The sequence below is a fragment of the Scylla paramamosain genome, chromosome 2 (genome assembly GCF_035594125.1).
Source record: "Scylla paramamosain isolate STU-SP2022 chromosome 2, ASM3559412v1, whole genome shotgun sequence".
Taxonomy (NCBI): Eukaryota; Metazoa; Arthropoda; class Malacostraca; order Decapoda; family Portunidae; genus Scylla; species Scylla paramamosain.
The window spans coordinates 40,365,748-40,387,584 of NC_087152.1; the positions used below are offsets into that span (position 1 = coordinate 40,365,748).

Genomic DNA, 21,837 nt, shown 5'->3' on the forward strand with positions numbered 1-21,837 from the left:
GATACTCCACCACAAAGACATTCTGGAGAAGCATAGGATTCTGTTCCTATTTAGTGGTCTTGCAGTAATGGTGAGATTTTCTTCTATTTAACACTGTGTGAGCCCAGTCCTACCACTTTTGGGATGCCATGATGCACTTATTTGTGGTAGAGTATCTCTCACAATCTCCCAAAGCTTCAAGAGACCAGACAGCATATTGAAACTTGATTAAGACTGGTTTGCTGCCGTCTTTCCTTAGTACTGGGCCTTAATTTGTGACACTCAATCACTATATATTAGCCTCACTTGTGCATTTCTCAGACATTACAGAAATTCTATATATGTATGTTACTCAAAGCTGTGCAGAGGATTGGAGTTAATATAATGAGAACTCAAAATTTATGCAGGCAAGCTTTTTCATTAAAACTGACCATTTTTGCCAACCAAAGCAATGGGGCAAGGATTCAAGTGTTGCCATATACTGTATTAGTAGTGATATCCCATGGGGTTTTTATGCACACACACAGACATGGAGGGAGGGTATAAAAAGGGTAGGGAGGGGAGAACAACTAGCAAATAAGTTTTATTATAATTTTATTTGTTTACTTAATTTTGAGAGAGGTTGTGTTTTTCCTTCTGTCCTCTGTGTTCTCTCTTCTCTTCTATCTTCTCTCCTCTCCTCCTTTTGTGCTCTCAGTTCTTCTCTTCTTTCATGCTTGTACCTCAGCTCTCTTCTCTCCTTCCTTTATTCCTTCTGCTCTCTTCTCTCCTCTCCCCCTCTGCCCTTCTTTCCTCTCCTTATCTTGTTCCCTTAGCTCCTTTCCTCTCCTTTTCTGCCCTCTACACTCTCCTCTGCTCTCAGCTCTTTTCTCTTCTCTGAAAATTAAATAAATAATTAGAAAATAATTAGATTAAATAATTTAATTAGCATGCAAACTAGCACACTGAAATTGTAAACCAACACACATAAGGACAGCCCTCACTACATTAAATGCCACAAAGTTTAGTGATATTCACATAAGATAGCAGCAACCCACTTGTAAAGAACACATGAGTGTTAATACAAAATTCATTCATGGGAAGTGTGGAGTGAGAAAAGCAGCAGTTTACTCCTAACAATGTGCCTATTCTCTCTTCTTCTTATCTCCTCACTGATGCTTCATATTATATTCATGGGCAGAGGTGTCCTTTAGTACACTTACAGCAACCATAAAAGTTCTGAGCATGTGTACACCATCACCACCACTGCTGTTACTCTCTTCCCTCCAATGGTGGTGGTGGTAGAGGACATGCTCTCACAACTTCCTTTTTGTTTGACTTTGAATAAACTATTTCATGGTTGCCACAAGTGTACTACAGAACACTACAACCCACTCGCTACTCCATGAAATGCACGCCACACTCAGCCAGCTGTCATTAACTACTGCTGCTGCTGCTCTGATCACTCAACTTTACTTACTTGTCAAAAACTATATAATTGCATCCTCTCTTACATAGATCTGCTGTAAGTTAAACAATTCTGTGAGATTATGAAAAACATTCACTTCCATGAAAGGAATCTTACCCATACAATAATATATATATAATGTGGCAGGCCTGACAACACTCTCAAAAATATATATTAGTCCAGTATCATAAAGGAAAGTCTCCTTGGATTTAGAGCTTTCCCTGGGCAAAGATACTTCCTTCAGCACAACTACCACAATAATGAAAATGCATAATAAAGTGTTTCATCCAGTTTAAATGCATAATAAAGTGTTTCATCCAGTTTAAATGCATAATAAAGTGTTTCATCCAGATTTGATTTTTTATCACTTATTGAATTGTGTTGGATGGCAAATATTTTGTTAGCAAATATGCTACAATATTTGTGGAATCAATTATTTGCTATGAAATTTAGCTCAGCAGCATTATATTAGCCTCCAATATTGATATTTATGACTGATATTTCTTTTATACAGGTTGTGGAACATTTATAACCTAGGATAGTAGTAACATTCATAAGAGTAACCTATACAAAAAAACTTGCATTTGATTTTGAACTTGGAAGCTTCATAGGCAAAGATAAATGCAGCTTCTTGGTGACAGCATCAACATATGAAAACTACAGAATTTTATAGGTTTCTGAATATTAAAATTTCAGATAAACTATTTTCAACCCATATATATAACAAATTATGAAAGGATATTACAGTCAAAGCTTTTAAGGTTATCCTAGAACAAAATGTTTAATTTTTAAATTTATTTATTTATTTATTTATTTTTTTTTTTTCAGTCCTCCAGCAAAAACTTCCAGATTTGATTTTTCTGGCCGTGCTGGGGCATCGCTGGTGGATGATGATTACTCTGACGATGACGATGAGGAACCTGAGAGCCACTGAGACACCAACATCTCCCTTACCCCTTGTCCACCCTTCCTGCACACCCAAGTAGCCAGTAATTCTATAATTGCCACATTACTTCATTTTAGTGGATTTTGATGTGGACATAGATTCCTGAACTGCCATTCTCTTCAGGGCATTTTATAATTCAGTTGTGTGAGGAGAAGTGAGTTTTAGCTTTACAGATGGTTGGTTGGTCACCTCCCCTCACCCTCTGTTTACTGTAGTTAATCTAGTGACTATCAAGTGTTCTTATTCTGTAGAACAGTAATCTTCTGATTCTTGTTGTTATATACTAGTTTCATTAATTATATTGGTTTCTTTGGTAAATATTTCCTACAACCATTTGGTAAGCATGTGCATGCTTGTTGTATTAACACACACACACCTGGAGCAAGTGTTGAAAAATTAAGGGAAAAAGTCACACCTTAGAAATTATATGATTAATAAAAATAATCTTGGCGAAACAATATGCAAAGAGAAAAGAATCCTTGAATCAAAGAAGAGACTTGGAAGAACGAAGAACTGCTTGAAATTCAGTGGTGATTACATTAGTGTTCATAATGAGAGAGAGAGATAATACATAAAGTGTTCATAATGAGATGATACATTAAAGTGTTCATAATGAGAGATGATACAATCAGCCATGTCTAACATGCCAAACATGAGAGATGAGTGGCAAGACCTGACATGAAAATGTGTGATGCTGAAATAAGTAAAAAATACCAAATTTAAATTCTTTGAATAAGAAAATAATTTTTCTTAAAATGAAGAATTTATTTTTTGTGGTAATGTAAAAGGCAAAAGTATTTCATACAAACAAACATTATTGATTAAACTAAAATAGATAAAAGTCGACAATATAAGATAATTTGAGCCCATTGTGCTAAAATAAAAAAAAATTAAGTCACACATCATAGTTACTTGTGCTTTCTGGTGATACCAAATATAGAATATACATACTTCATTTAAGTCTTGTGTAGATTTTATGTATTTTTACCTTTGTATATGAATGTAAATATTTCCTTTTCTCGCACTGACCGGGTGAAATTGTCTGTGGTGAACCACAACTATTTTGTTAACAGCTATGCCTTATGAAGGCTTTTTATTGTTTAATAGAGTAAAAAATAGTATATTTTAATGGCCAGTTAGTCATTTTGAGCCAGTTTTTTTTTTTTTTTTTTTTTTTTTTTTTTTTTTTTTTTTTTTTTTTTTTGCTTGGTGTATGAATTTTTCCAATTTGTAAGTGGGATGGATGGGCAATTAAGATGAAATATATATATATTGCAAGTGTCTAAAGAATATGTCATCTTTATCCCCACTTTTATGGCTATTTGATTTTGAAGTGGAAAGCACTGATATAGATTAGCTCCTGCAGTGTGTTGACTTCACTAACAAACTTCTACACAGGATGGAATAGAATCTAAATGTAAAGTAAAAATTAAGAATGGGTAGAAGTTGCAGGAGACAGCACCTGGTGACACTGGAAGAATTACATCAGCACATTCCTAGCACATGGAATAAGGATGAGGCAAGGGGATGGGGATTCTTACAATGAGACGAGGCTATTCTCCCTCAAGAGGACATCAGCTTGGTACAGACACAGGAGAGATGGCATGCTCTACATATGAGATAAATTGTATAAATTCATAAATGCAAAATTTAATGAATGATTGTGATGCAACTTTAACTGGATTGTGTTGAAAAGGCAAGGTAGATATGTGATGGTTCTGAGAGATGACTACCACAATATGGAGTTGAGAGATCTAGAACACCTGCATCTTTGAAATAATGAAGATGGACTGTTGGTTTTGCCCATGTAAGAGAAGGATGAGAAGGGTGATGTGTTAAATATTTTGAAGCATGAATCAAATGAGCATTAATAGGCAGACCAAAGACTACATGACAGGAGTTACAGCATAATGACCTACAAACAAACTAATAAACAAGCAGCAATGGACTTTATGAATTACAGTCCCTATAATTATAGGCTGACATTTTCTGTGAAAGATGGTAGCAAGCACACACACACACACACACTAACACCTTAGCCTTCATGTCTCAAGGGGAAGAGGATCAATATTCAGTGACATCACTGCACTAGGGTAAACTGCACAGCAAAACCAATAAGGTATAAAAATAATAAATAAAAAAAAAAAAAAAACTAATACAATTAAAAAAAGCTGCTATCAAATGGCTTAGTAAATACAAAGTTTATCTAAAGATGGACATAACTCACACCTCCTGACCTTCAACCACAACCTTTTCAGTCAGCATCATGTCCTCAAAGCAAGATGCAGGAAACTCTAGAGGGAGGAAGGGTACAAAACTAAAGACCTTGAGCCAGTAGATGGGCTTTCCAAGACTTTCTCAGTGGTATTCCACATAAATTGGAATTTCAAGAAGTCCACGAAGACTGCACCCTATTATGCCAACTTGTGATTTTACAGTAATTCATTGTTACCTCACTTGGCAGTAATGTCATAAGATAACATAATGTCATTTCCCTCTAACAGCCCTTTAACAAGTGATATTTTCAGAATGAGTAAACTTGCTAACAATGACAAATTCAAGGCAACCTGAAAGGATATGTCAGCATGTATGTTAACATTCTCACTATGTTTAGTAATATCCTGCCAAATGATGCACACAAATAAAAAGCTTTCATGTCCATGACAGACCAATATAATTATTAGTTCTTGAGCGAAGAACAGACCATTTCTGGTCCCTTGTAGCACACACACACACACACACACACAAAGGGAGGATTCCTTGCCTTCCACTCCTGCCTGGCAGCAAGGTTACAGTTCCTCAGATAAGTCCCATACCTTTTCTCAGCTGGATGAGCAGGAGGTACTGCATGAAAGGGTCAGGGCCAAGTTGTCTCTGCCATCCCAGGACTTGAGTCTGGGTCCACTTGGTTGTGGGTCTAGCACCAGTACACCACAGGGCCACTTGGATCACTCACCAGAAAATCATGTCACATCAGGGCCAGAAGGATCACATCTGAGCCGATAGCATTGGTCAGAGCCTTTCTCTTTCTGGTCTTCCAGTTTGGCAATTCTGGAGCCAAACTGAATAGCCCGTTTTGGAAGGTTGGCTGCCTTAGTGAGGCCAAGTGTGGCAGCAGCCAGACGAAGCAACAGTTTTTCCCCTGTACCTCGTCCCAGGAGCAAGTTGGCCTTTATCCATACAGGCATCTTGTTGAGAGTGGAGACTACATCTTCATCTAAGTATGGAAACCTGAAAAGAAGACATTGATCTACAGATAAAGAACAGACACACCAATGACGTCAGTAAAGTCAGAGATTTACACCAACGTGATTTTTCAAATTACAACTTTCAACCTATATATAAGCAATCTAACATATCGATCTAGTTTACAGATGACACTTCTATTGGCAAAGTATAGAAAAAAAAAAAAAAAAAAAGAGCATAAAGAGCATAAAGTGTTGTGACAGTACAAGTATGGTACATGAAGTAGGACTGCAAGAGGAAGATGAAGATCTCCAGGAATATGAAAGCAAAAGGAAAAGGTATGAGATGAAAGCAGATAGACAGTGTTATACAAATAGGGAGAATTGGAAACAAGAAATAAGAGGGTTGTGAAAATTAAGCCAGTCATAGGATCACTCACAAAGAATACTACTACCCATAAAGGTAGACAGAAAATGTATGCAATCTACAGCGAGACTTAAGGAACACTGATACATAGCTTGGAAGAGAAAGTGTGCAATGGTGAAGAGTGCTATTAAAATTGGTTATTCAAGAGGAACAAGTAGACTGACAAAACAGTGGAGTGAAACCAATGAAAAATTACATGAATGACACCAAGAGTAAAGTGTACAATGGTGGATGACCGAAAAGACTGACACCATCTTCTTATCCTTCCTCCTCCATTAGTCAAAGTATAAAACAGGTCTTATGGTACCATTTACTCACACAGATTTTGTTTTATGTGGCCTTATTTCTGTGATGCCTCACTCCTTCCATGATAGGTATCCCCTTAAGGTAGTTGGCTATGGTGAGAGACTCTACTTCTCCTCCCTATCTGAATATCCCTTTCTTGCTTATTCAAGCCTACCAGAAACTCTTTTACATACATTTTTTTCATATTCTACCCTTCCATCTTTGAAGAGGTTCTCCTCTCTGACAGGACCTTCAATATTACTCATTTTTTTTGTCTTTCCTTTTCATCAACTCTCCATTCCACACTCCCAATAGATCCAAACCACCTCAATGTATTTATTTTCACTACTTCCACCACTCCACTCTTTCTGAGCACAACTTCCAATGCTGTATCCATTACACACTGATCTCTTGCCTCCCTACCTTGTCACAATGTATGCCCCTCTATGATCTACATACATGATCAACATTCATTTGTACATGGCTTGTTTTCCCTCTAAATAACAACATACAGTACATGGCATGCATATTTAACACACATACTGAATAGGATTCATTGCTGCTTCACAACCCTCACTAAGCAAGTGATAGGTTCAGTATAATGAGATAACAACATCATTCCCATACCTCTCGCTGTACTCACCGTGGAGCTCGGCCGTGATGAGCCAAAATACGGTTGTCTCGACCCAAATTTCTGGTGTGAATGCGAGCAACCTCCATCTTGATCTCCTCCAGAAGAGATGACCAGCCTCCTGCAGCAAAGCGTCCCCGGTGGCGTGAATATCCCCCAAGCTGCTCATCTGCACCTTGACCACACAGCAGTACCTGAAGGCCATGAACAAGACATAACACAGGCAGCCCTCACTTGATACTTTTGTTATACATTACAGTTTCAGCAAACACACTCACCCGTGCAGGTGAAACATAGGGGCAACCCTTAGCTGATCCTTCACCTCGGCCAGCAAACCAAAGGGCACAGCCAATACTGTCATCAAGGACAGAGGTCAGAGGAGCCACAAGGTGTCGGATGATCCTCTCCCTCTCCAGACACAGCTCCTCACTTGTCACATCAATCTGAGGAGGATGGAAGTAATCTAATTGCTGGATGTGCTGAAAGGAGATAAATTTTAATTCCATTTTTTATCCACTTTTTTTTTCATCCATGACTTTCTTCATTTCTCACAGGATTTGGAGCTTCTCCTCAAAAATCAATATCTATCTATATGTCCTATTTCCTCGTCATCAATTTTTTTTCTTTTTTCTTCCATCTTTTAACTATGAGAAGAGCTGGGTGATGGGTATCAGGTATATATTTATGCCTGCCAGTATCAGCACAAAAAATTAACTTAAATACCTATATATAGAGTAAGGCTCTTATATTTTCACAAAACTGTAACTACCTATATATATTGAGTAAGGCTCTTATATTTTCACAAAACTAACATTTTTAATTTAATCTTCATAAAACCAAACACACACAGTTACACAGAACTACAGCAAGGTAAGAGGTAAAACTGAGTAACTTTCCTGCCAACACATGACATATTCCTGTGACTTGTGCTATACCTAAGGGACTCTGTAATTCGGTGGTTAGCTATGGCTATGAATCCACAGGCCCAGTTCAAATCTCAGCTAAAGAAGTCAGTGCACAGCTCCCTCAGCTGTGCATCTTTTCCTTCAAATTTAGTGATAAAGGGATACTTGGAGAAACCAGAAGAAAGTGAACTGTGGTATCCAGGAAGTCATATCTAGGAAGTCAGTGTCCCTGTGTTCTCAGGCAAGGGATACTATCCACCACAAACTGAATATGAGCATCCAGGCCACATGCAGCTATGGCACATGCCCCTAACCTTTTATAGAGCAGAGACCCATCCTACATCCAGTGAACTGTTCCTGCATCCTCTAATATTACATATTACATATGTTTCATTTATTCCACAACATTTTTCCACCTAAGCATATACAAACCGTACAGGTTGGCAGGGCCTTCTCTATTTCACTCACAGATTCATGCATTGCAGCATCAGTAGTTTAAGATAAAAGAAATAAAGATATTTACCTGCACAAAATTCCAGTCTCTATGGGGTCTGAGCTGCTGCAGTTGCTGCCAACACTCCCTGCCAGCAATTCTGTCTGGAACCTCAAAGCTCACAGAAGATGGCACATGATTACTGGTCTTGTGCTTTGTCTTAGTTTTACCCTTAGCATTACCATTACAACACACCCTGGTAGGAAAGGCAACATTCAGCAAGTCAATGCTCTCCTCCTTTGGTAGGCAGGAGTCAAGGAGGAGGGCAAGCATGGCAGAGTCCAGACCTCCAGAGAACAACACAGCAATCCTAGGATGGTGACAGAGGCTGGGTGAGGCAGTACAGTGCTGACAACAGGGTGGGCACTTGTCTACCCTCCGCTGCACTGCTTGGGTCAGCACCTCCAAGAGCTGCTCAACACTACTTCCCAGGACAGCATTGAAGGCCTCCAGGTTGTGATGTTCCACTGAGGATGGCAGACTGTTTAGCTGCTCAAGGATGGCCATGGAGGGCAGGGTCATATTGAGAGAGTGCTTCAAGCCTGATCCCAATTTCATCTGCTGTTTCACTTCTATTGCTGGGTGAAGTGAAGACAGATCATCATCTGATAAGTGCAACCAAGGAACCAGGTTTACTTTAAATCCCTCATCCAGGGTTACTGAAGAAAAATCTACAGTGTAGAGACCATAAGCCATCACTTCCTGCATCTGCTCACACTGCTGCCACACTGAGGTCACCCGGAGCCAGGGGTGCTGAGGTGAGGGTGGCCGCCACAACAAACTGTGACGACCAAACACATCCCTGCCAAAGTACAATTTTTTGGAGGGACGGTGGAAGTATACGAGGGCCCAGGGACCTTTGATGCCAGCCAGGAATAACAGCACTTGCTCCAGCCGTCCCGAGGCAAGCTGCTCTGCCACATACTGAGTGTCACTCATGTCAGTGGGAACCTGCAAAAAATTATAGAATTATAAGATCTACAGGAGATCTACAAGTGGGACTCTTGATTTCAGCTTAACAGTTTTATCCAATTTACCATGTGGCCAGCCAAGATGTCTCCATTCCAAAGCAGGGCACTGCCATGGGAGTCCAGGAGAGGCTGTGAGGTGGGCTGAGGTCCTTGCAGCCACAGCACATTGCCTTCAAATACACCACTCACCTGCCCAACAATCAAAGCAAAGCTCAGATATACTTAAGAAAGGGAAATGTAAATTCACATACAAGGTAACATACTCGTATCATCAGTCTCCATGGACACACTACCCATCTCAACCTGACTTTGAAGTCAAAGCTTGACCCAGACTTCATTAAAGCTGGTATCAAGATCCTCTAATGAGGAGTCTGTACTCCTGCTGAATATTATAAATATATCAGAGCCATTTGAGGAGACCACTAAAGAAATATCAGCAGAAAAAATCACCTCAGCTTCCAAGATCATTCCAATGGGAAGAATTCACAAGTAAATTCCATCCATCCCATGGACTCCCAGCTAATAAATAACCAACACTCTCTCAGCAAGAAAATTGTGAGCCATATAGAGCAAAGATTCCATGGAATGGAGGATTCCTTCATACTCAAAGCTGCCACCCTTTTGGATCCAAGATTTAAAAAAAAAACTGCCATGCAAATATTAAAGTGGTAGAAGAAAACATACTCAATCAAATGCTCCAAGTGCTACAAGCACATCTCACACTGCAGTAAAACCACTCAACACTTTTGTGCCTCAAGAAAAAAGAAACCTCTTTGGAGTCATTTTGACACCAAAGTTGAGAATATTGCACAGGCATTATCGCAACCATCAACAGACCTGTATATCAAGCTGAAAAGATACCTAAAAGAACCTCACATCTCTAGAGAAGATCCTCTAACATGATGGAGGGAGCACACCACTCTGTTCCCTAAACTAGAAGAGATGGCTAATGGATATCTGTGCACACCTGCATCATCTGTTCCTTTCTTCAAGCAGGTGAACTAATATCAAACAGGTGAAGTAGTCTCAAGGAAGAAAATATTAACATGATTCTCTTCCTGAGCAAGAACCTCTAAGGCTGCGAGTGCTTAAAGCATGCCTGACTTGTATCTGAAGGAAAACAACTTTGTGACATTTTATCTGATATGGAATTATTGTTATCATTTATATTTAATTATTTCATTTTTTTCACTAGTTTATATATATATATATATATATATATATATATATATATATATATATATATATATATATATATATATATTAGATGCATGAACATTAATTTTCTGTAATAAGGAAGCACTGTGCATGCAATACACATTATTTTCCATAATTTTCTTGCTATTTCATCCTGTATTTGAGGAAATGTTATTGCCCTATTTTAACAAATGCAACTAGGAAATAAATTTCTCTTGATTTTGTTACTTTCCATTTCATCATTTGGTTCCTGCCAATCACTAATGTGTATTATGGTAACATTATGGCACTAAAATGACCACACATGATGACATTAGAATGTTGTTGTGGCACATCCTGTGTCCCATCAGAGCCACAGGCTGAACCAATGTGAGTGGTGTCAATACTGAGGCTGCACCAGTGTGAGTGGTGTCAATGCTGAAGTAACACTGTCAAATTCAAAAGTACTTTTGATCTTTGGAAATCAAAGCACTTTACCGCTTACTCACTCTGCCTTTCGTCTGCCACAATTTCTTTAAATAGATATCTGAGATGAAGTGCTTCCTCTGTATAAAAGATGGAGAACTGTGACCGGAGACTTACCTTTTCAGTGATAGAGATGACCTCCTTGACATGAATATCTGGACCACGATGACTCAGCAATCTACAGCTTAGTTCTTCCTGTAACAACAATATAGTAAACAAACTCATGTTCTTTACACCTTTCAGTCTGCCTCCCAATAACATGATTCCCATCTTGACTGTTGTTGTGTCCTTCCTTGGGCCTCTTCCTTGATATTCTTACTTTACTATTCAACATTTTCAAAAACACATCCAACATCACAATTTATACTCAATCCTCAAGAAGGCACAGAGCACTAAGCCACCTTATAACCAATGTGTGTTGAGCTTTGGTACCCTAGCTTTAATAAATGTGCTATGCAAGTAGAATTGCACATAGTTCAGAGACCTCTCTTCTTGGTAAAAGCCAACATTCCTTGTTTACTGCTTAAAAAAAAAAAAAAAAAAAAAAAAAAAAAACTGCATAATGGTGGTGATTGATAAACTGTGTAAGCATTGTTGAAAACTGGAAGTGTTGACATTGTCTTTGAAAAAAGGTTATTCTGGAATAGAGTATTCAGTTCCACCTTTCTTTTCTAAACACTGCATAACAGATTTTTGTCTGAAAGCTAAAAGGCTTTGTTTCTTTGGAGAAAATGTCTACTACATGACCATACATTCATGTAGTTATACAGTTTATTAACTTATTCCAAGAATACCATTTCAGAAATAGTAATTATGAAAAATCAGGGCCACAACTAATACTCATAAACAACAGGGACCAACACTAGCATGACTAAATCCACCCACAACACTACACAAACCTGCTGCTCCAGCTGCTGGATTGAAAGTCCCACACCACAAAAGAAGCAGATGCCACACATTCTACACTGTCTGTCAGTGTCTGAAATGTTTGAAAATTAGTTAATAAAGCTTTTACATGAAAAAGTGTTGTATAATTCATATATCACTATCAGCAATCTGGGAAGATAAAACTATTATGTGCCTACCTGTTAAAATTTTTTTAACATGAGATATGTCTCATCACCATTCTTGTGTTGAGGCAGTACTGTAGGTGTGGGTCTGTTCTCCTCTTGTACATCATGCCCTACAGGTCTGAGGTTGGGCCTGTTGATATTAATCCATATAGTAAATGCTCAGAAGCTGGTCCACAGCAAGAAGGGGAGAATTATTGATAATAACCTGAGTTTCATATAATTACCATAAATCTTCAATTTTGCAAGTTTACTACCTAATTTTCCAAACTGCCAGCGATGGCTGTGTTACAGTCACATAAAACATAAATGGGATTCTTTTTGGGGGTGTAGAGGAGGTGACAGGGAGAATTTTTTTCTATATGTAGTAGCCAAAAAAATGTGAGAACAGTAGTTTTCTTGTATCTTCCTTGTGTTCAAGGAAGAACACACACACACACACACACACACACACACACACACACACACACACACACACACACACAGGAAATTACATGAAATATTCCAAGCCATCAAGCACCTGCTGGCACTCAGCTAAGATACTGAAAAGGTAATTACGGATCTTAAACTAACAACAAGCAACAAGATTAGTGTATCAATCTGTTCACATGCATAGCTGCACCTTTCACTGGACTCAAGCTGTCTAGTGCTGTCTAGCTGCTTGACAACTGCTGACACAGAACATGGACCAGTATACAATTTTGTGCACCAGCTCTTCACTCTTCCCTATCTATGCAAATGGAACCTCCAACCAGTCTTTGAGGAACTCCAAGAAAAGTCACAGCAATTTAAGCTTATGAAAAAAAAAAAAAAAAAAAAAAAAAAAAAAAAAAAATATATATATATATATATATATATATATATATATATATATATATATATATATATATATATATATATATATATATATATATATATATATATATATATATATATATATATATATATATATATATATATATATATAAGCCGATCAAGGCTTCAAAACAAAATCTGAAGCAAGTTCCAAAAACTGGTTCATACAAATAATGACACTGAGGGCTGGCACCAACACAATGACAGATGAGCAACAAAGCACCTCTCCTTGTACTTTCTCATCCTCTTTCTTTACAGAGAAGCCTTAATTGTTGATTTACAGCAACAGTTAACAGCTGAACACACTAAAATCACGAACAAGAAAGGAAAATCATGACATGCAAATCTATACCTGGATGTTTTGGGACGCATACGATAAAAAAAAAATCTATCACCACCATAATGTTACCTACCCAATTAGCAACCTAACCCTACCAATTAATACCAGGGAACAGTAATAATAGTAATAGTAATAGTAGTAGTAGTAGTAGCAAACTTTACCTTACCATCAGACTGGAGGTGGGTTGAGGGAGGGCCGCCCCACTAACTGGTCTGGAGAGGGGTGAGGATGCTAGGGGGCAGTGGCAGTGGGTGGAGAAGGGGGTGGGCATCCCCTCCAGACCCTCACACCTGGAAACGCATACATGTACAATGTAAGATGTACACAGACCTATATGTACACAGACTTACCCCAAATACACACAATGTTATTTTAACATACACATACATACACAGTAGACAAATACGTACATACACCATTTGATGTACACACACGTATACACCCGTGAACTACAAGACATGAATAAATTTGCAGTTTCAACCAATATTCCCCTCGACCCTCTGCCATAACCTACTGGACCCCTCCTCCATTAGGTACACTAACCTTACCTAACATTTTGTAACCTCCTAAAAAGCCCTTCCTGGATCCCCCGCATAAGGTAAACTTATTTTTAATTTCCGACAGGATAAAATGGGACTAGAAATGCTCCAAACAGTGAGATGTAGACCCTGCGGCGGGGTATACTTGTGTATGGTGTATTGGTTGAAACAGCAATAAATGCAAGACATGTTTACGTGTACAAGTGATAATACGCACACCAAGAACACACGTACACACACACATTCTTTTATAATTTCCAGCTTTTCCTCACAACTGGGGTTATGCAATGATACTTTAGTTATTTACGTGTCCTGTCCTCGCCCCTCAGTGCCCTGCAAAGCCTGTGTCCTAAAATGAGGGTTTAAAATACCGAATAGTGTCTTGGAATCGCAACATTGTCCTTACACCATCCCAAATAAAGCCTCTTATTTTACCATTATTTCTTGCTTATGTACAATGTTAAGGCTATACAATGATACCTTATTTATTTACGTGTCCTCTTCTCGTCGCCCAGCACCCGGCGAAGCCTCAATGTCCTAAAATGTGGGGTAAATATGAGGAGAGGAGAGGAGAGGAGAGGGGTGTCTTGGCTCTGGGTCTTGGTCTGGGTCCTCCTGGAGACTTGTGAAGTTGTGATCAGCTGGTGGCAGGAACAGGCGACAAAATCAAAATATTATTGATTTTGGATAAATAAGTAAATAAAAGAATAAATAAAAACGTATATGATTGCTATTTATAAGTGAGAAAAATATATTAAATATTCATAAAAATAAGCAGTTTATAATACAAGTTTTCAAGTTTTTATTTATTTATTTATTTATTTGTTTTTATTTATTTTATTTATTTTTTTTTTTAGTTGCTGAGAGTAGTAGTAGTAGTTGTCTGCTATTGATGCTGATGCTGCTGCTGCTGCTGCTGCTGCTGCTACTACTACTACTACATACGATCTTACAATATATTTTCTCAAATTCCTTCCTCTTCTTCCAAATACTCTTTCACTTTCCACCACCACCACCACCACCACTTCCCCACCATGCAGAGGCCAGGCTGAGAGGGAAGCTTGCCGTGTACTGAACGCCTATATTGTAAACCTCTCTATTAAAACCCTCCTACTCATCCCCACCTCTACTACCATCTGTAATCCACTGCTCGTACCCCTACACCTCAGTACCTACACCTTCAGACCTGTACGCCCCCCACACTTGTATATAGTAGCTTCACGCTATAACATCCCTGACACACTTCTGACATCGCAGCCCTTCCCCAAAAACACCCCAGAATCTTTCGTCATACCTCACGCACCCCGCCTCTACCCTGACACCCCCAATAACTATCGCCAACATGCCTACAATATCTTCAAAACACCAAAGCAACCTCAACCACATCAATATATATACCAAAACACCCCCCAAAAAAATTAAAATCACTTCAAAATATACCCAAATATCTTAAACACGCCAACATAACCCTAAAACTACTATAACACACCCTAATAACCCAAAAATATGCTTAAAGTACCCAATATACATAAAACACGCCAAAACACACCCATAATACTTAGACACGCTCAAAACGTCCTAAAAACAAGTCCAAAACATCACAATACACACCTATAACACCCCATAACACACCGGTGTATCTAAAACATCCGAAAACATATAAAAACACATCAAAACGCACCTAAAATGCACCAAACAACCCAAAAACACGCCTAAAACATTTCAAACCACAACCTAATCAACCTCAAAGTACTCCAACTAACCTTAAAACTTCCAATCAATCCCTAACCAGCCCTAACCGAACCTAACCCTCCCCTGCTGCCTCCCCGCCTCCTCATTACCTCCAACTATTATGTAATTTGCTATGTCCGATTATTTGCTGAAGCTTCCATTATTATTCTCTTGTACCGTCACTGATACTATTATTATGCCATTATAAACACTCTCCACCTCTTTATATTATGCGCAGTAAAAAAAAAAAAAGCTTTAAAAATATGAACTATTTTCAAACATTTAAAAATTACCTAAAACTAGAAGTAAACAAATAAAAAATAAAAAATGTAAAAAAAAAAAAAAGTGTTGGGATCTAAACACGATTAAAAACATCAAAAAATGTTTACTCATTTTGACTTAACATGAATAAAAAAATTAAAAAAAACACTAATTAACAGGACTATAAACCATTTTAAAGTCCACGTATTTAAACCAACAGGAGTAAGAAAACTCTGAAAATCATAAGCATTTTTTTTTCAGTACCTCCCCCTGCTAGCACTCTAACACCACAACACCCCGTCCAGACCCAGACATCCCCCACACTTGCATCTAGTAGCTTCATATATGACAACACACGCTATAACACCCCTGACACGCTTCTACTATCACAGCCCCTCCCCAAAACACCCCAGAATCTTTTATTTTACCTCAAGCACACCACTTCTACCCTCAAAGATCCAATGCTTATCTGCAACATGCCTATAATGTAACCAAAATACCTCAAAAGCAAATCCAATCACACTAAAACACCTTAAAACACCTTAAACATACCCAGAACATTCCTAAACGCACAAAAAACATCCTAAACACATCGAAAAAGCACCAAAATATCCCCAAACACACTTAAAATACTCCAAAACTCACCCAAATTGACTTAAAACGCATCCAAAACACACCGTATTAACCCAAAACACACTCAAACTCATCCATAACATCCCAAAACACACTTAAAACATCCCAAAACGCTGAAAACGGCCCAAAACACACTTAAAACACCCCAAAACACACCCAGACTGACCTAAAATACCCAAAAATACCCACAAACGCAGCCACAACTCACCCGTATCCACACAAAACACACCCAAACTCATCCATAACATCCCAAAATACACTTGAAACATCTCAAAACATTGAAAACAGTCCAAAGCACACTTAAAGCACTCCTAAACAAGCCTAAGACACCCCAAAACACACCAGGAACGCTAAATATTGACTCAAACATCACCAAATCCCTAAAACACACTCTCCAACACCCCCTAAACACCTCCAGACACACTCCAACACCCCCTAAACACGCCAAATACACTGAAAGCACTGTCAAGGAAGACAAATATTACAAAGACAGACAGGGCAGCAGGGAAAATTAACCTAAATATTGTTTTCTTAGCATTTTTTTGTTTTACCACCTCCTCTATTCCTTCTCCCTTCCTCTTCCTCCTCTATTTCTCTTATTTTCTTACTCATTCTACTCTTATCTACACGTCTGAGTCTAGAAAGACGTGGAAACACCAGGAAAACACTGCAAAATACGATAAATATTACCTAGGAGACAGCGGAGCCGATCAAGGTCCCGGGTCCATGATGGCGGCCGTGACGTCACGGCAAATTTACGTACCGTAACGGATTTCATTTTGAAATTGACCCCTCGAAAAAATGGAGCTAGGCTGGAATGCCTTATATATTCTGACTTGATAAATACTTAAACTAATATTCACAATATTAAAACAGCTCCAGCCTGAGTAGTATTTAAAAAATATCCAAATGAAATATGGAAAAAGTGTTGAAATATTCGGCACCATTTAAATCATTGAAAAGTCCACAACATTTGAATTTTTAGGAACGTAAAAAATTTTAAAAAATCTGAACTATCATCTTACACCACCACAAGTTACCTGGAACAAGAATAAACAAATAAAACCGAAATTGTGTAAAAAACAAGTGTTGGAACTTAAATACGATTAAAAACCACTGAAAAGTCCACCTATTTTGACTCAACAACAAGATAAAACACTTTAAAACATACAAACTATTTTTTCAAGCAATGAAAAGTTAGTTACAAGCTGAAATAGAGAGACAATAACACAAAAAGTGTTGTAATCACAACTTTTAACAGGACCATAAACCATTTTTAAAGTCTACTTATTTCTCTCAACAGGAACGAAAAAACAATTTAAAAATCTTAAGCAATTTTTAGAAATACAAAAGACGTAGTTAGAGCGTGAAATAAAAAAACAAGTTTGTCAAAATACTGCCAAAAAAACACCCCACATTTTCGTCAAGCAACACAAAATTGAACACAACTCAACACAAGCAACGAAAACACTTCTAAAGCAAATAATTATTTTTATAAACCATAAAAACATGCTATACGAGCAGAATAAATAAGTTAAGAAAAATATAAAAAAAATATTGGAACCCACAGGTTGAGGCAGGTTGGCAGAGGTAGCCAGGCATCATGGCGGCCCTTGTCAGTGGAGAGAACGGCCGCTATTTTGCCTGTTATTCTTCCATCGTAACTAAATGAGGCAATGGCGGATATATCTAGCTAGCGGATATGAAAGCCTAGTCATGTGGCTCCACTTAGTGACGTGTTAGGCTTACAATAGTGAGAAATGAAGCAGATATTGGCGGACAAATGGGGAAGGCTGGCTCCACCTCAGCTGATAACATTAGATAAGTGGATTTTTTTTACGTTTTTATAATTCCTGTCATGGTTAATTAGTAAGAGTTTTGTGGTGGAGGCTTGGAGCGTTTGTGGCAACGTGGAATGCTGAGTCACATCAATATATTCCTAACGAGGTGCAAAAACATGAAATACGAGGCTTAACAATAAACAGTAAGGTTAACCACTGACCTGACAGCCCTGTGTTGTTGTGGGTGACACGTAACAACACTATCACAGTTACCGCCTATTACATCAGACTGTGCTGGACAAGTGGTGGGCGGTTTTCTTACCAATATTAGTCTTGGTGGCCCTGTAGGCACTTCCCGGCAGGCCCTAAGCTTGAACCAGCACACGCAGGCAGCCACGGTCCCTGTCACTGTCTTGTTCTGCGAAAATACATTAAATAAAGCAGCAGTTTATGGCACCCTTTGAACATAGTGCCTTGCTGTGTGATGTCTGGTGCTGTGTCGTCCCTCCAGCCTGCTCCGCACAGTACGCACTCAAACCTATCCACAAGACACTTTTAGCTTTCAATAACAAGCACCAACTTCTTTTATATTATACTAAACTAATAGAAAATTAAATATAAAGAATTATAAACGTGTAAAAAAAAATCTCAGGCCATTATAACTGTAATTGTCAAAGTATCTAGACGTTACTGATTGAAGCGCCAAATTCAAACTGGTCCTGGGGGGCTTACACTGCAATGTCTCGTCCCTTGTGTGGCGTAATGTGAAATAATTGAAAAGCTTGTGTGAATTGAAGTCTTGGCTTAATACTGTGTTACATTTCAGCTTATCATTATTAAGTATTTACCATTTTACGTTTAAAAAAAAACAACAACAATACTTCACAGAGATATCGAAGTATAACAGAGGCTCTCATACTGTAGCTAATGATCAACAGAGAATTACCAGCCTTTCTCTGTGTGTCAAGGAGAGCCCACCTGCATGTACTGAATATATGTTTTTAATTAGTCTTTTGTGATTAATCTTTTTAATATATCTGCGCCAATGTAAACTAGTATGTGCTTAGAAGGCTTACCAATGTGTGGGTTGTGGTGGGTTTGGTGCTACTCAAAGGGAACACGTGCTGGAGAAGTCTGGGAAGCACTGATGTACTCGTACAAATAACTGAGCGTATTTCAATTCACATAAGTCTCCCATAAAAATAAAAAGCTGATCTCCGTTTTCTCTCGCGAACGTAAACATTTAGGCTATTTTTTTTTTCTTTATTGTTTTCTCTCTCTCTCTCTCTCTCTCTCTCTCTCTCTCTCTCTCTCTCTCTCTTATTTTATTGTTGTTGTTGTTATCATCATTATTCTTGCTTTTTTCTTTTATTTTTCATTCTCTTCCTTGTTTCCTCATCTCTCTCTCTCTCTCTCTCTCTCTCTCTCTCTTGAAAGATTCCTCCCTAGAGATATAGAACACACACACACACACACACGTACAGTGATGTAACGCCCTTAGGGAAACGTACGTGTGTGTGTGTGTGTGGTTTTTGTAGTATGGAAAGATATAATTGCTTAAGTACAGCCTCTCTCTCTCTCTCTCTCTCTCTCTCTCTCTCTCTCTCTCTGACTTTCTACGTATTTTGCCTGTCTGTCCTCGTGTGTGTGTGTGTGTGTGTGTGTGTCTGTCTATCTACCTTTCATTTATTCGTTCATTCATTATTTCATCTTTCATTGTATTATTTACCTTTCTATATATATATACCTTTATCTATATATATTTACCTTTACCTTTATTTATCTATATTTACCTTTATTTATCTATATATTTACCTTTACCTATATATATATATATATATATATATATATATATATATATATATATATATATATATATATATATATATATATATATATATATATATATATATATATATATATATATATATATATATATATATATATATATATATATATATATATATATATATATATATAAATAGAGAGAGAGAGAGAGAGAGAGAGAGTGTGTGTGTGTGTGTGTGTGTGTGTGTGTGTGTGTGTACTGAAAAAACAACAATGCCCTTAACAAACAAAACACTTTCCTAAATACATATCATTAATAATTGGAGAAAAACTACAGGACACTTCGTTAAGTTGTTTAATTACTATATAGGAGATTACTGGTCTTGTTCTTCTATATATACATCCGGCACGTTGTCAGCAGCCCCGGCACTCTCTTCATTGGAGGAATATAAACACTTTATTATGTTTGTCTGTAATACATATATAATATATAGCACTCTTGATGTCATGTTTTTTTTATCATTGACTTTGATGGCTTGAAGGTCGTACAGTTACTGCTGGATGTGGAAGCAACACACTGCTTCGCTAGGATGATGTCTCTTACGGTTTCTGTTATTAGCTTATTTCTGTCTTTTGTTTTCACACGGTTTACACTAGAGAAGCAGCGCTCACAGTCAGCATTAGCATGAGGCAAAGAAAGACATCCTAGTGAAAAGTCTGAAACAAGCTTAAACTTGAGGTTTCCATCACTATCCTCCAGAGTTTTTATGGCACACCAAAATTTATCAGGCTGGTTGTAATTGCTTTTGTCCACTTTTTCGCCATGTTGGTAATGGATTCAGGCAGATCTTCTACGGCAAGCTTCTTCCACTCATCGTCCAGTTGCTGGAGGGTAGAATCATCCTGGGCAATGATTCGGGGAAGGTGTGTCGCAAGGGGCACCAAACTTTGCTCTTGCACTTTGCCCTGGATGCCTAGAACACTGGCTGGCTCCAGCATATGCATTCTTGAAAGGACTTCATCTCCGAAATTAAATCTCTTCCTGATCTGTTCTGCTGCTACTATCAAAAATAATCTGCAGTGGAAGCGAAACTCATACATTTCTTTTTTTTGCTTGCTTAATTCTGGATTGTCTGTTATTGTTTTTAAGACAGATGCACCCAAATACACCTGCTCTAGCATCAGGAACTCATGTTGATATCTTGGATCAACTTTTGAAAGCATGGTTTTCACAATGTATTCATGGTTCATGTACATCAGTAGCAATTCTTTATACAAATTACAAACTTGCCTGTGCAATTCAGTTATGACCACTCTTTCACTTTGAAATAAAAGGTTCAGCTGAGTAAACTTTGGTAATACTGAAGAAAGGAAGCAGTAGTAAAGCCTGGTAAATGGATTGTACAGTTGTTCATAAGCACTTCTAACTGTGCTACCACAAATTTAATTCAGTAAAGAACATCTGAAGAGGGCCCCACTGCTCAAGCATCCTTTTCACAACAGCCGTGTAGGAAAGCCGGCGCGTTCTAGATGGCAATAAAATCCTAAGCTTTTGAGCCCCAGCAAACTCTTGAAATTCTAGAAATTGTGCCAATCATTTTGAAGAGTTCTTGAATGTGTTGTGGACATCATGAGCTAGTTGTTCAATAGCATCAGGCAATTGTTTGCATGCTTCAGAGGCACATATATGGGCAGAATGGCACACACATTTCATAATAAAGATTCCTGGGCAAAGTTGTATTTAATTAAGTAATGAGTAAATATTTTATTCAGTCTATTGCTTATATTATTTACACCTTCATGATCAAAGCTTAGCGATATTATATTCACATTACCGAACTTTTCAAAACCTGAGTGGGATACAAAATGAACACACCATAATTATGTGCAATCACATTGAAACTTACG

The 21,837-nt window shown here is 38.0% G+C and overlaps 2 protein-coding genes across 20 annotated transcripts in view; one reads left to right on the forward strand and one right to left on the reverse strand.

Annotated features, from left to right (window-relative positions):
- LOC135115064 (choline-phosphate cytidylyltransferase B-like) overlaps nt 1-3,269 on the forward strand; it is a 29,895-nt gene extending 26,626 nt beyond the window's left edge. For all 16 annotated transcript variants that reach the window (XM_064031571.1, XM_064031616.1, XM_064031564.1 and 13 more), the window contains one exon: nt 2,255-3,269. In XM_064031571.1, the coding sequence (XP_063887641.1) occupies nt 2,255-2,360 (106 nt within the window). In that variant the 3' untranslated portion in view covers nt 2,361-3,269. The remainder of the gene's footprint in view (nt 1-2,254) is intronic.
- Nucleotides 557-18,665, reverse strand: LOC135115055 (asparagine synthetase domain-containing protein 1-like). Of its 4 annotated transcripts, none has more exons than XR_010275777.1 (12): nt 18,464-18,665; nt 14,216-14,376; nt 13,363-13,486; nt 12,017-12,134; nt 11,831-11,910; nt 11,049-11,126; nt 9,336-9,458; nt 8,329-9,249; nt 7,179-7,343; nt 6,913-7,094; nt 5,189-5,603; nt 557-855 (listed from the first exon to the last, which is right to left on the reverse strand). XR_010275777.1 is itself a non-coding variant. In XM_064031539.1 (12 exons), exons 5-11 carry the CDS (start codon nt 11,888-11,890, stop codon nt 5,336-5,338), a joined length of 1,797 nt encoding a protein of 598 aa, XP_063887609.1. In that variant the 5' UTR covers nt 11,891-11,910; nt 12,017-12,134; nt 13,363-13,486; nt 14,216-14,376; nt 18,464-18,665; the 3' UTR covers nt 557-855; nt 5,329-5,335. The 4 variants fall into 4 exon arrangements, 1 of the variants encoding a protein (XP_063887609.1); XR_010275778.1 differs by having other exon boundaries at nt 18,363-18,665; XR_010275779.1 differs by lacking the exon at nt 18,464-18,665 and adding an exon at nt 17,051-17,097.
- Between the last annotated feature and the right edge of the window lie 3,172 nt (nt 18,666-21,837).